This window comes from Vipera berus (assembly GCF_964194415.1).
Source record: "Vipera berus genome assembly, chromosome: Z".
Classification (NCBI taxonomy): domain Eukaryota; kingdom Metazoa; phylum Chordata; class Lepidosauria; order Squamata; family Viperidae; genus Vipera; species Vipera berus.
The window spans coordinates 88,304,530-88,319,992 of NC_138205.1; the positions used below are offsets into that span (position 1 = coordinate 88,304,530).

The following is a 15,463-nucleotide window of genomic DNA, read 5'->3' on the forward strand; positions in this document are numbered from 1 at the left end:
TGCAACTCCCCCTCCTCTTTTTGTAGATCTGTTTTTTTGAACAATTTATATCCATCCATCAGTCCATTCCATTTATGAGTTTCATCCCAGCAGGTTTCTGTAATGCCAACTATGTCATACCCTCCCTCGTGTACTATTGCTTCTAGTTTGCCTTGTTTGTTCCCCAAGCTTTGACCATTTGTATATAAGCATTTAAGACTTTTATGTCTGTTCATGGTTATGTTTCCTGCATCTCCTGGTTGTTATTTAGTTTTTTCCCCTCGTCTCTGCCTAACTCATTGTTTGATTTGTTTTCTGGGGATTTATTATTGGCTTTGTGTTCTAAAGATTCTAAAGATTGGTCACCCTCCACCCTCAATTTTAGTTTAAAGCCGTCTTGATGAGTTGGGCCAGTCTTTTTTCAAGTACATTTTTCCCTGTTTTCGTGAGGTGCAGCTCATCCCTTGCCAAGAGTCCTTCGCATAGGAAATGCAGTCCATGATCCAGGAAACCAAAGTTTTCTTGGTGACACCAACCCTTTAGTCAATGGTTTATTTCTAGAATTCTTTTTTCCCTCAATGGGTGTTGGCCTTTCATTGGGAGTATGGATGTGAACACCACTTGTGCTCCTAAATTCTTAACTTTATTGCCTAGTTGTTTGTAATCTCTCAGAATTGTACTCAGGTTCTTTGTTATGTCATTTGTCCCAATGTGGTGGAGGAGGAAAGGGTAGTAATCAGTAGGCCTAATTATTTTGGTTAGGTTCTCAGCCACATCTTTGATTTTTGCTCCAAGGAGACAACATACCTTCTTGGATTGTATGTCTGGTCTGCAGATGGATGATTCCATTCCTTTGAGGATAGAATCTCCTATCACCAACATTGCCTTCAGTGGTGGAATTCAAATATGTGAACAACCAGTTCTCTGTGTGGATGCTGCTTCCAGAAGCCCATTCTGGGCCTGGGCAACAAAAAATTAGCTACTGGTTCTGTAGAAGTGGTGCAAACCAGCTGAATCCCACCACTGCTGGCCTTACTTTTGGGGGTGGGCTATGGTCTGGGGTGCTTTTCTGTTTATCTCTGGTGTGTTTGTTGACATGACTTTTTTTAGGGATATTTGAAGTGACTTTTTAAGGGATATTTATATTTTTTATATTTATATTTTTATAACGTGCACCTAACTGCATTCACACTTTTTATAAAACAGCCTGGTACTGGTCTATAAAGGTAAAGGTAAAGGTAAAGGTTCCCCTGCACATGCGTGCTAGTTGTTTCCGACTCTAGGGGCTGGTGCTCATCTCCGTTTCAAAGCCAAAGAGCCAGTGCTTGTCCGAGGATGTCTCCGTGGTCATGTGGCCGGCATGACTAGATGCCAAAGGTGCACAGAATGCTGTTACCTTCCCACCGTTGTGGTCCCTATTTTTCTACTTGCATTTTTACATGCTTTTGAACTGCTAGGTTGGCAGAAGCTTGGACGAGTAACAGGTGCTCATTCTGTTACACGGCACTCGAGATTCGACCCGCCAAACTGCCGACCTTCTGATCAACAACCTCAGCGTCCTAACCAACTGAGCTACTGCGTCCCTTCATTGGTCTATAGGAAACAATATTCAGGCTTGTTATTTCAATGAACAAAGAAATAATTAAAATAATAACAAGATTAAATAATTCAAATATATTCTTTTTTCAACTGCTAAAGAAAGGTTGCTGATCACAGGTTATCTCAACATTTTTTAAAAAGAAGAAATTTAAAAATAACCCCAAAGAGATAATAAATTGCAAATAAGAAAATTTGAAGTTAAATAAACTGCCCAGAAAATTTTTGAGATAAATCAAATTTAAAAATCTACCAAAGGTTTAAACATTGTTTCGACAAAGCTAAATTATCATAAACCAATAACATTATATGTGGTCTAATTTATCCCTTCTCAAACATTACTAGTTATTTTTATTTCATTTTATGATTTTTAGTGTATGTTTTTTCACACAAAGCTATGCACAACATAGTTTCCAAATACAGTATATCTTGCAACACTGGTTACAGTACTGTCAAAAATTACTATTACTAAATAATATTTTTTAAGTTAGGCCAAACAGGAGTTCTACTGGGTATATTCTTATTTCTGCCTATAACTGAAGCTAAAATAAGTCTGAAGGATTAGAATGTTAAATCCAGCTTTCCGAATAAGCAATTTGTGGTTTTTTTTTGGGGGGGGGGGTTACTATATAAGTAGTTTTAATATAAATAGTGTATTTAGGCAGATTCATAAAAAATAAATAAAAATGTAATATAATGTTGAACTATAAATTAAGATTTTGGAATTTAAACTGTTTATTTGAAATTAAGTTGCAAGCTAAAAGAAACATATTGAGAAATTAGACATGTGATTGTAGGCAATGGTTGTTGGAAATATCTATCTTTCTTGGAAAAGGAAGTATTTTCTACTAATCAAAGGATGCAGCAATATGAGCTATTATCTCAGATTTTGTGATATTTTACAATAATATTTTGTAGTAGTGACATGTGTAAGTATAACATAATGTAATCTTTTCTTTCTTAGATTATATTCTTACCTTGATTCAGATTGACTTTTTAAGTTTCTTTTTCTTTTGGGAGGGGAATCTAAATATTTTTCTTTAATGGCTTTATTATATTAATTTTCTATGTTAAGAATGTTTTAATTTTTTTAAAAAAATATCTAAGCCATATACACATAATCTTTCTTTTCTAATGCATGAAAATAAATACATCAAGCAAGACAAAGGATTCTTTTTTTGTTGAACTAGGCAGGGAAAAGGAATATTGAAGAGAAATAGATATTGCATCATACTATATTGAAAATTTTACCAAAATTTGAGTGAGGATAGGGTAGAGGCAGTGAACTTGCAATCAATACTTCTATTTTCAACCCAAAAGATTGCCACTGAAAATAAGTGACAAATTGCTGAATTCCAAAACTGTAATTTTTTAATGTTTTCCATATAAAAATAAGAGCCAAACTGTGTTTAATGTATCCCAAGGTTTAATTCACTTTTTAAAAACAAAACTCAGCAAGGGCCAAACATTTCAGCCCTGCCCTTTGGAACTGTTCAAGAGACATTAGTGAGAGAAAAGGAAAATGTAAGACAAAAAGAAATTGGTCATACACTGCCAGTACAGTAGACAAGAATTGAAAATGGGAAAATATGTCTCTTCTACTGAGGAAAATGCTGCTTCATTAAATCTCATTTTTTTTCTAAATGTTAGAAATAAGAACATCAGATTACTTATTTCTCAAGCCTTCATAATGCACATTTTAATTAACCTGAAATAGCATCATTGTTTCCCAGATCTAAATTGATATTTATGGCTCATGTCTATATGTTTTAGTATAAAGCCTAAAGAAAACATCAGTCAACTATTTGTTATTCTGCCTTTGGACCAGACAATTGAGAGGTACTACCTCCTCACTTCCCCACAGCATCAGATTATGAGTTAACAAACATCTGCCTGCCTGCCTGCCTGCCCCTGAAGGCTGGACAAGAAACAATGGATGGAAACTAATCAACCTAGAACTAAGGAAAAATTTTCTGACAGAACAATTAATCAGTGGAGTGACTTTCCTCCCAAAGTTATGGGTGCCCCAGCACTGGTCAACCATTTGTCTGAAATGGTATAGGGCTTTCTGCCTGAGCAGGGGGTTGGAATAGAAAACCTCCAAGGTCTCTTCCAAGTCTGTTATTCTGTTGTTATTCTGCCTGCCATCCATTATCTATCTATCTATCTATCTATCTATCTATCTATCTATCTATCTATCTATCTATCTATCATATATCTAGCTATCTACTTGACAAGTTTCACGTTTTTTTCTACATATATTTAATGATTTGAAGAAAACAAAAGAAACTAAACTCCTCAGGAGATTATTAGAACAGGATCATGTTTGGAATTTTGTGAGCATAGGTGTATATTTTCATAAAAAGGCTGTTATGGGCATTGGAAAGCTACAAAATGTGTATTTATGAGGAGAAAAACTAGCTATTCAAGATGGAAATAAAATAACAAAACATATAGAATAATATAATCCCAGAAATGCTGCAATTAAATACCTGCATCAAGGCATTTTGAGCAAGTATTTAAGCCATTCATTAATGTGATTAAGTCATGACATACCGTATTTGTTATTATTTGTCCTCTTTGGCTTCCCCAGAGGACCCATATAGTAGGATCTTTGAGTAATTAAGGGCAAATAATGATGCTAGATGTTAGTGCTTGATTTCATAAAATGATAGTATCCCAATTTTTTTTAAATGAAGTAATATTTTTTAAAAGTCAGAATAGGAATTCTTCTGAGCAACAAGGGAATTATCTAGGACAAATTGCTGTCTAGAGATGCCACATTTTATATACTTAGCAGAAATAGATACAGAAATTGGAAGTGAACTGTCCTAGTGGTGTGTATATGTGCATACACAATACACAATAATTTAAGAAATTGGACTGGAGTTTCTGTGTCTGTCCTAGGTTCATATGGAAGCAAAATGCTGAAGCTTATCAAAGGAGTCAGAAAGCAAGAAGTGCAGTACAGAGAATCTCCATTGCAGGAAAATGCCAGTATCCCTGCAAATTTCTGAGAAAAAAAACACCCAATTCTTTGCTAAAGGATCTGACAAAGGAGGCATCTAACAGCTTTGCTTTAAATTGACCTATGAAGATTCTACTAGTAGATTAAATACCTATCTGCTCATCTATATACTGCAAAAACTCCTATTTATTTGCATATTTGTATCCTCACATTTACTCAAACAACAATTTTTGAATCAAGGTATCTAAAATCTGCTAACTTAAGGAATGCATAAAAAAATCTGTGACCCATTTCTCCTGTGGAACTGAAATTTCCATGATGTTCAGATCAGTTTTATTCACAAGGTTGCTGCATGCAAATGTTCCCACCATGACATGAACATGATTTCCAACACTGCCAGTTTCCCACAAGCAAAGTCCATGGGGAAGCTGGCAGGAAATATCAAGTCATTCCTGATACCGCTGTTTTTCTGCCCACCTGTGGCCATTCTGCTTAGGTAAGTAAATAGTGAATTATTATTTAAATTTGTTTGCCATTCAATTATTTTTTTTATATTTATGAAATACTGATACAGGATCATCCAGCACTGGGATTAAAAAAATACCTAAATGTTAATGTTAGTTCTTGTTACATCAGACAGTACTATCTCTCAAATGATGCCCCAATGGACCATACGATTATCTAATTGCTTGTAAATTAAAATATTGTCCAATAAAATTATATAAAATAGGGAAGGACTGATATACAACTGAAAAGGTGCTTCTGTAAAACAGTGACAAAGATACTTCCATAGTTTTTACTGTAGAGACCCTTATTTCTTTTGTTTTTTGATTAAAAACTGGGCCAAAGTAATCATATTTAATCTGATCTAATGATCTTGTTCCAGATTGGCTATATCGCTAGCACAAGTTTTAGGAAATGCTCCTTAAAAACAAGCATTCAAAATTCAGTTTTGTGTTGGATATCCTTAAAGAACAACATTATTTTTATAAATCATTTTGACTGTTGTTCAACATAGACTGTTTAGTCACATACTTGTCAGTTCTAGAATCTTCCATCAAGTGATGTTACAGCCAAAAGATCATCACAGATATATTAAATATGTTAAGAAATGGTATAATTAAATGGATTTTACTAGTAGCCTGGGGTCTGTGTAGTTAAATTGGTGTAGGTTTTTTTTATATCTCATTGGTATAGTAATTCTTCCAATGTTGCTGCCAAAAATAATCAGAATTCTGAGTATGGACATTTATTGAAAAACAGTACAGAGACAAACTGACATGCACATCTAAGAAACAATAGTCAAACTATATTCCTGATTATGAGGATGTCCATTTGTGATTTGAAGTCTAAAGTTTCAAAACAGTACAAAATTTCTGACTGCTCAACTATCCATTACTCATAATATGACACCATTTACTGTTTTCAGTATACGGTAATCCCTTCATATATTTAAAATTTTTACTCAATTTCAAAAATCAGAATTTACTGAAGTGCAGAAAAATTACTTCAAAGCCCAGATTGTTAAGCAATGTTCTCTCCAATCTAGTGTTTTGATTCTTGCAAGAAACAAGGATCTACATAAATGAATCTACACACTTCCAGAATGGTTTTAAAAGCAACTCCAGTATTATCATTTTTTTTCTTATTATCCATTCTCTACCAGTCTTTCTTGGCAACTTCTAAAAGTACATCTTCACCTTAAGATGTAGATAGGCCTACATCTTCATATTTTCCAGATATATATAACTGATGTCCTCATATATATATACATATACATAAATGTTATACTACACATTAGCAATATGTAGGCTTACTGATATCTGTTTAAGTGGAGTCTACTATATTCAGGATTCAATCAGCCATACACAAGGCCACAGAAGCATGTGCTTCTGTATCAGAGAAAAAGCAGACAGATACAAATACAGTGCCAATACAGAGGAGATTGTACAAACGTAATTATGCATGCCTTATGCATACATAGAAAGAATATAGTAATAGCATTTAGGCTTATATATACTGCCCCATTGTGATTTACCTCACTGGGTAGTTTACAAGGTAAATATTATTTGCATATTGCCCTGAACAATCTGGGTCCTCATCTGAATTTATGTGAATTTTTATTACATTGAATCTGAAAAATACTCTATCTGACTCTATATTCTGCCCTCCTCAACCTATGCAATCCAAATGTGCTGCTTACCAACAAAACCAAGGTTATGTTGGTTTGTTGGTTGTGATTAGGGGCAATTGAATGCAATGCATTTTAAATTGGCACCGGATTGGGGAACATCATCCTTTATTCTCAAGGACAGGGCTTGAAGCCATATGGTTTCTTATCAAACCATGTGATAATTAATTTAAGACCTAATTCTAAATTTCTGTGATTGGCCACTAGATGAAAATATTTGTCATTATTTTCATACTCCGCACATCTGTTCTGTCTGATCTCACTTTTATTGTTATCCCACCTATCATAATCATAATAGTAAAGTTGGAAGGGACCTTGGAGGTCATCTAGTCCAAACCCCTGCTCAGGCAGGAAACCCTATACCAGTGATGGTGAACCTTTTAGAGACCAAGTGCCCAAACTACAACCCCAAACCCACTTATTTATCACAAAGTGCCAGGGAGGCAGCAGCAGTGTAGTGCCCTTGGGGGAGGCAGGGAGACACCTCTGAGTGCCGTCTCTGGCATGCAAAAACCAGGGGTGCAAAAATGGGCCACAGTGCTGCAAGGTGCAAAAATGGCAACCAGCGTGCCACGGGGTGCAGATACAAGGTGCTTCACCACACAAGAACGGGGCAGGGCTAGTGAGTATCACGCAGGCACTCGCCCTGCCCCATTTGCAGTGCAAGCATGCATGTAAAATGCTTTCCCCTCTCTTTTCTTCCAGTCCACCAATTGACAATGGTTGGTGACCTCTGCTCTACCACCTCTATTCAAGCTTGCTAGTCGGCTGTTTCACCTCCTTTGTGCTGGGCGGGACTCCTGCTCCGGGCGGCGGTGGTGGCCTGATGGATCTGCTGCTGGCGGTGGCATGTGTGCCAATAGAGAGGGCTCTGAGTGCTGCCTCTGGCATGCATGCCATAGGTTCGCCACCACTGCCCTATACCATTTCAGACAAATGGCTGTCCAGTCTCTTCTTAAAAACTTCCAGTGTTGGAGCATTCACAGCTTCTGGAGGCAGGTTGTTCCACTGGTTAATTGTTCTAACTGTCAGGAAATTTCTCCTTAGTTCTAGGTTGCTTTTCTCCTTGATTAGCTTCCATCCGTTGCTTCTTGTCCTGCCTTCGGGCACTTTGGAGAATAGCTTGACTCCCTCTTCTTTGTGGCAGCCCCCGAGATATTGGAACACTGCTATCATGTCACCCCTAGTCCTTCTCTTCATTAAACTAGACATACCCAATTCCAGCAGCCGTTCCTTATATGTTTTAGCCTCCAGCACCCTAATCATCTTTGTTGTTCTTCTCTGTATTCTTTCCAGAATCTCAACAACTTTTTTACATCGTGGTGACCAAAACTGGATGCAGTATTCCAAGTGTGGCCTTACCAAGGCATTATAAAGTGGTATTAATACTTCACGTGATCTTGATTCTATCCCTCTGTTAATGCAGCCTAGCACTGTGTTGGCTTTTTTGGCAGCTGCAGCACACTGCTGGCTCATATTTAAGTGATTGTCCACTAGGACTCCGAGATCCCTCCCACAGTTACTACTATTGAGCAAGGTATCCCCTATACTATACCTGTATGTTTGTTTTTTCTTGCCTAAATGTAGAACCTTGGACTGAAATATAACTTCCAAACTAGCATTATTTTTTTAGAAAAGTTTGGTTTAAAACAACTGGCAAAAGATTAAATTCAAACCAAGATACTATCCTGCTAGGTTAGAAAAGTCATAAAAGAGATGCTAACTTATCTTTCTGAATATATTATACACAAATGCATGCTATAATATAAATATATTTATGTGTACTATCTTCTAGGCTTACTACATTTCCTAATAACTTATTATCCAGCAAAGGCATACAATCAAGGCTGTCAGTTATAAAAGTCAACCTTGCACCAGTCCAAGATTTAAAATAAAAAGAAAAACAATTATTACTTTGTTTCAGTATTTTGAATTCTTCAACAATAATCCATTAAATACATTTAAGTCTCTTTGGTAAATGGTATATAGTACTATTTGTAAAGGATCATTATTAGAGCCAGAGACAGTGACAATAGATATTTTTCTTATCTATCTCATATTTTCAAGGCTAGGTAAGAGCATTAGTAGTAAAATGAACTTATCACTTTAATTTTAATGTTATTTATTTCTCAAAAATGTTACATATGAATAAGGTATATCAGAAGTATACCAGTGTATTTATATGATGATATCTCGACTCTTTGTTAGCTCTAACTCAGGGGTTCCCAACCAGGAGTGTGAGATGATATTCCAGGGGGTGTGAAAACTTGGGTTTTCAAAATTATAGTGTATATGCATAATTGGTTGCTGTTATTTCAAACTTTTGTAAGGAGCGCGAGAGTATATCAGAAGTGTTCTAGGGAGGCGGGGTATAGAAAAGGTTGGTAACCACTGCTCTAACGTAATAAAATAGCTAATTATTTTCAAAACATGAGTTAATGCCAGCACCATTTCTCTCCTAAATTTCTACCCATGTAAGCACTATTTAATAAAATAATACTCACTGTTCTTTTTATAAAACATGATCTCTCCTTTGAATTCTATTTTTTCTTCCAGTGACTTTTCAATTTGGAGAATCATTTGCTCATTTGTTTCAGCACCATATAAAAATTTACAGCTGCAGCTCTTCTGCATGACTTCGGTTCGTGCAAATCCAGAAAGCTCACAGAAGCCATCGGAACAGTAAACAATGGGGAATCCTTTAGCCACCTGAGCATTGGCAAGAATAAAATTACTATCTGTAAAAAAACACACAAAAAAGTACAATATTTATAAACGTGATTTGCTTTTTCCATGCCTAGCATACTTTCTTCACAGGATATCCTCCAGTTACTGTAAACCACAAACCCAATTGTACCAATAGGGATATTTCATGACTAGCAATGAGAAGTTCAGGTCAAAACATCTTAAAAGTACTTGGTTGAAGAAGGCACAGTGTTAAATTACCTCAAACACTTATTCACAACTGAGTAATATGGTAATTCCAAAGTATCTGTTAGGAAATTGAGGTTTTGAATGAACTTAATGAATATCTGAAAGGATCACAAATATATGGAAAGCAAGGTTTTGTCATTTTATAGGATACAGCGAATTTCTAAAAAAAATCACTCTTCATCAAATTAAAAATAAGGAAATAAGCACAGAGATATCTTGGCAGATGAAGAGACAAGTCTATTTTTAGACATGGAAAGGATGTGGATTATTACTGTTAATCCAGTTAATAACAAAAGTAGAAACACTATTTAGGCAAGAATTCTTTCACATGCCTCTTCTGAGCCAATCAGTTTTTTTTTCTGAATCCAAGATCACTATCCATTCTACTGATTTTAATTTTTGTGAATGTTTATTGGCACCACTGAATCTTATAACAGGTTTACTATATAATAATAAGACATTAAAACCAGACCATACAATTAAAACTATAAACAATAGTAAAAAAAATAATAAAATACAAACAAACAACTGAAAGTTCAAGGAACTCTTAACTTCCAAAAATATTTTGAAAAAGTCTTTCTTAATATGTTTATGATGTTACCAAATGGTCTCCTGGGGAAGGTTCCTCCATTAAATGGGGGCTGCTATAAAGAAACATTATCTATGAGCAATGTGTTACTTTACCATATAAAGTACTAATCTATCCCAGTGATGCCAGTTCTTTAATGTTGCCTGGCACTTAGTGAGTTTTTACAAAACCAAGTTGGGCAGGAAGGCAATATTGCTTGTTGTTTTCATGCCATGGTCGCTGTCAACAAGTTTGTATCAATGTTCCAAATAAAATCAGATAATAACCTGACAGGCAGGAACATCTTAACTAGTTCTCAAACTGAATAATCATCACAGAAGAAAGTTGCAGATTGTCTTTCATTTTTACTTAAAAGTTTTTAATTTCTGCCCCCCCCAAAAATTTCCCCAAATCCATGATAAACAAACTTAGCTAGAAAAATGGAAAATTGTTCCTTTTTTCCATGAAAATTGATCTTAGCAATGAAATAAATATTTATAATATATGAATTGTTTATTTGACAAAAAACATGTGAACAGGTAATTTTATCCTAAAGATGTTTGCTGGTTTAAAAAACATTTTTTTCATATCAGTTGAAAGGCTTTATTTTAAATAAGGGCTTTAATGTTATATCATTCTTGTTTTATAGAATGAATCACAATACTTTTCAGCTGCCTTTCTCTTCTCAAATTGAAGGTATCAGATCTTTGATTTAAATCTTCAAATTTGCAGTTCAAATTATCCCCCAAAGCTTTTCTTTGCATCATTTCTTTGCATTCTAAAAGCTGTGTGTGATCAAAAAAAAGTTTAAGAAAAAATAAATTCATTTGAAGTCAGTTGACCTGCTATCAGTTCAGCAGAATAGTCTTTTGTAAACATCATAGAAGACATTTATTTTCTCCTGTCTTCTTTATTTTTGATCCATGGAAACTCAAATACAAGATACTGCTAATCAATAATTTAGGCAATAACTTTACTCTATACGATTTTATAAAAAAAGCAATCAAAGGACTTCCTGTTTTTCATTGCGGCCGCCATGGATGCTGGAAAGCGATCTTCATCTTCTGTGTCTGATTTCACTCCACTGGGGGACCCTGGAAAGGGTCGAAAGTCACCCTGTAGGGGTGACGAGCAAGGAGGGGACCCCTGCTTGATCATGGGAGGGTGCCAGCTGTTCTGCTGAGGCAGTCCTCCAAACTGGTGGAAGAAAGACAGGCCATAGTAATATAGCCTGTCACTACGCTGCAGACAGCAGAAGTCAAACTCACCACCAAGCACTTCGAAAGTTGGACCATAAAAAAGGCTGAGCACCAAAGAATTGAGGACTTTGAACTGTAGTGCTGGAGAAGACTCCTCCAAGTCCCTTGGACTGCAAGGCGATCAAACCGGTCAGTCCTAGAGGAGATCAACCCTGACTGCTCTTTAGAATGCCAGATCCTGAAGCTAAAACTCAAATACTTTGGCCACCTAATGAGAAGGAGCCTAATGCTGGGAAAGATTGAGGGCAATAGAAGAAGGGGACGACAGAGAATGAGGTGGCTGCATGGAGTCACTGAAGCAGTAGGTGTGAGCTTAAATGGACTCCAGAAGATGGTAGAGGACAGGAAGGCCTGGAGGAACGTTGTCCATAGGGTCGTGATGGGTCAGACATGACTTCGCAGCTAACAACAACATAAAATCTTGCTTGACAAACAACGTCTACTAGAAAAACTATTTATAAACACATGAAAAATATGGATGAAGACCAGGAAAAGATTATTTCCATGTTGAAAGCAATACATGAAACCATTCTTTCAGCTTGTGGTAAAATAAGACCTAATATAAAAGATCTATTTGACAATGTAAAAGCACTAATATGGAAGCCTACTTGGCAAAGGAAGAAAATTGGGATTTTGACTTATTAGACGGGATTTCATATTATTAATTAGAGGGGAAGGGAGAAGTTGAGATAAGGGGAATTCTGGTCATTAGATTTAAAATACTTGGAAATTAGTTGAAAATAAGGACTTTATCTGTTTAATATTTAAAAATTAGACCTAAAAGGAAAAAGAAAATTAATTATTATAAATATGTTTGATTAGAAGGCCAGATCCTGAAGCTAAAACTCAAATACTTTGGCCACCTAATGAGAAGGAGCCTAATGCTGGGAAAGATTGAGGGCAATAGAAGAAGGGGACGACAGAGAATGAGGTGGCTGGATGGAGTCACTGAAGCAGGAGGGGTGAGCTTAAATGGACTCCAGAAGATGGTAGAGGACAGGAAGGCCTGGAGGAACATTGTCCATAGGGTCGCGATGGGTCGGACATGACTTCGCAACTAACAACAACAACTGTTCCATTCTCGATTCTGACAATACATATACAAAAGGTCTTTCTGGAATTATTCACAATGTTTAAAAAGGTTTCATTTGCTGAACGTGCATCCACTAGCTATGTAATTCAAGTCATTGTTTGACTACCCAAACTACTTCTTTGCTTTCCTAAATGGAAAATGACTATTATTATCAGTTAGATGGCTTTTTATATGCTGCTTCTGCTGTCAAAACACAATCAGATTCCATACTAGTATAAGAATTAAAATTGTATGCCTGCTGTATAAATAGATGACTGAGACTCTGTATTATCATTAATGATAATGTTATCTAAAAATCATCTGTACTTTCAAATTAATTTATTCCTGCGTTTCTTCTTATTCTCTCAGTTAATTCAGTATGAATTACATGAAGCACAAAGGAACACTGAATAGATTAAAAGGATTTTAGGTCATGCTAATTCATTATAAAAGGATTTTAATATCTTTTAATAGCATAAAAATGCCAAAATGTAAGAATGGGACAAAAGGTTGGCACCAGTTATATTAGTGTAGATTTAGAATGTCTGCATAAATCCTCTAGGACAGGGGTAGGCAATCTTGGCTCTTTTATGACTTGTGGACTTCAACTCCCAGAATTCTGGACTCAGGAATTCTGGGAGTTGAAGTCCACGAGTTATAAAAGAGCCAAGGTTGCCTACCCCTGTTCTAGGCTATGTATACCTGACCAACCTCTAAAATTGCTAAATCTACAAGCTATTGAAATGTATTTTTGTAGTTTTCTGGCCATTATGATGTACTCTGAAACTGTAGGCACAGATTTTTACACATATGGAAAGTTATAAAATAAATCATATTCAGACATGTGGCATGCACATATTCAACAAAGAGGAAAACTTTTAATATGAAGAATAATTAAACACAAAGGTCAAGATTTTTTTAACATCATACAAAAACATATAAAAGGAAAATGCTTGGTTAATGAATATATTTTCTAGGCTCAAAAGGAAAAAAAAATATCATATCTTATTCTGACACTCTGACTGATACATAATTTCCACTTCAAGGAAAGTTGACAAGTTTGTTAGATTCTTATAAAAGAAATTAAGAAAATCAAATCTTCATTCTTCTGCAGTAGCCACATTCAATCAATTTAGCTATTCTCACATGGGGAGAGTCATGTTGCACCCCTGCAATGTAGCTGATGAAACAAAATGAAGGTTGTCAAAAGAAAAGATGGCATACTAATTCAATATTTCTAAATATACAATGTCTGAATCTTTTCAGAACTGAGCAGTGCACTGGGTCCTTATTTCACTTTAACCCACATCAGATTTTAATGATTATTCCAATTTATTAAGAACATATGGATGTTTGGTACAAAACAAAATGAAGCAAATAAATTCTTCCCAACCACACAGTGATCATGATTGGCACAAGGAAGGCATTGATGTTTTCTTTTTTCTTTTTGTTATATGGTTGCATTAACATTTGTCTGACTGCTGGTGACTACACAAACAGGTCATGCAGGTTGAGTTGTTATAGCCTTTTAAGGGCTGAAAAAGCATGACTGATCCAAAGTCACTAAGTTGGCTTCCATGCCTTAAGTTTATCTTCTAGACCAAACTGACTGCTTTAACTTTAATGAGGATGTAAAATTTTGAAATTTTCAGGATAAAGCAATTGGTCAGAATCTTATCTTATCATTCAGTTATCTTGTAAGTTTCAGATTTGGAATACTTTTCCAGATAAAACTTTATATTGGACAATGATGATTGAACAATATGGCAGATAAATGATGGCATCAAAACTGTAGAAATATGCAGACAAAATATTTGCTCCCTTAACATCACAAGGCTGCATAACTCTGCTTCCTTAGTTCAATTACAGCTTCATTCATTATGCATAGATATGACACAGTGTGGATATTAAATAAATGATAATGTTGATAGCAATATAATTAAAACACTACTACCTAGAAGACTTGGGGCAGAAGAAAAAAATGTAAATACCAAGCCAGGTTTATTAAACTCTTGACCTTGTTTACCTTGAAGCTAGCTCTCTTGAAATCTATAATATGCATATACAATATTAACATAGTGAAAAAACTAAATAATCATATGCTTTCAAAGCATCTAAATGTAATGGAACTATGAATTGTATAGTCAGATGTATATTTTTTGAGATATAATGGTACATGTATGGAACATTTATGGCATTTACAGGGTAAATGGAAGGTAGAGGGTAAAATTATGAAATACATTTCACTCTTTCATAATGCTAACTTGCTACTATTGTCTACATGCAAGAGATGAAGCTTGTATTATGAGGACCAGAGGCAAATGCAACAAGGGTCGAGGATACCCAAAAGGCTGGTGCAACTATGCATCAAAGCACATACCCTTTCCTACATATATTGATATGCTATTCTCATAGAAAAAGGCATGCTTTGAACTGCATTTATGCCTGCCATTTTGTTCTCCTTGGTTCCTGTGTTGAAGACCTACTGTCAAAGCTACAGTACTGGCAGTATTAATAATTTTTTATTAAAGTATTGGAACCTGCAGATGACTCTGAGCGAGTTTTGCCTCTGATAGCACTCACAAATCAACTTCAGAGTTGGCTATAATGTTGGGTGATTCTTTAATTGGATGGAAGTCCATCAGGCAAAAGCACATAAGCCTGTCTACAATGGAGGCTGAATTCTCATGTCTATCAGTGTTATGTACAGAACTGCTAGTGTACAAACAATTATTGTTGGATATGGGTTTAACTGTAAAAGATCCATGTATTGTATATGAGGACAATCAAGCTGCAATGAAGATGGCAAACAATGCTGCAGTCAGAACAAGATCCAAACATACAGATCTTTGTTACTTGAATGTAAGACAATGTGTCAAAGACAAATTAATACAAC

The 15,463-nt window shown here is 35.5% G+C and overlaps 1 protein-coding gene across 1 annotated transcript in view; it reads right to left on the reverse strand.

Annotated features, from left to right (window-relative positions):
• Nucleotides 1-15,463, reverse strand: part of KCNH8 (potassium voltage-gated channel subfamily H member 8) — a gene marked incomplete at both ends in the record, with an annotated part of 235,425 nt that overhangs the window by 129,162 nt on the left and 90,800 nt on the right. The window contains one exon of the mRNA XM_081346252.1: nt 9,239-9,472. Within this exon, the coding sequence (XP_081202378.1) occupies nt 9,239-9,472 (234 nt within the window). The remainder of the gene's footprint in view (nt 1-9,238; nt 9,473-15,463) is intronic.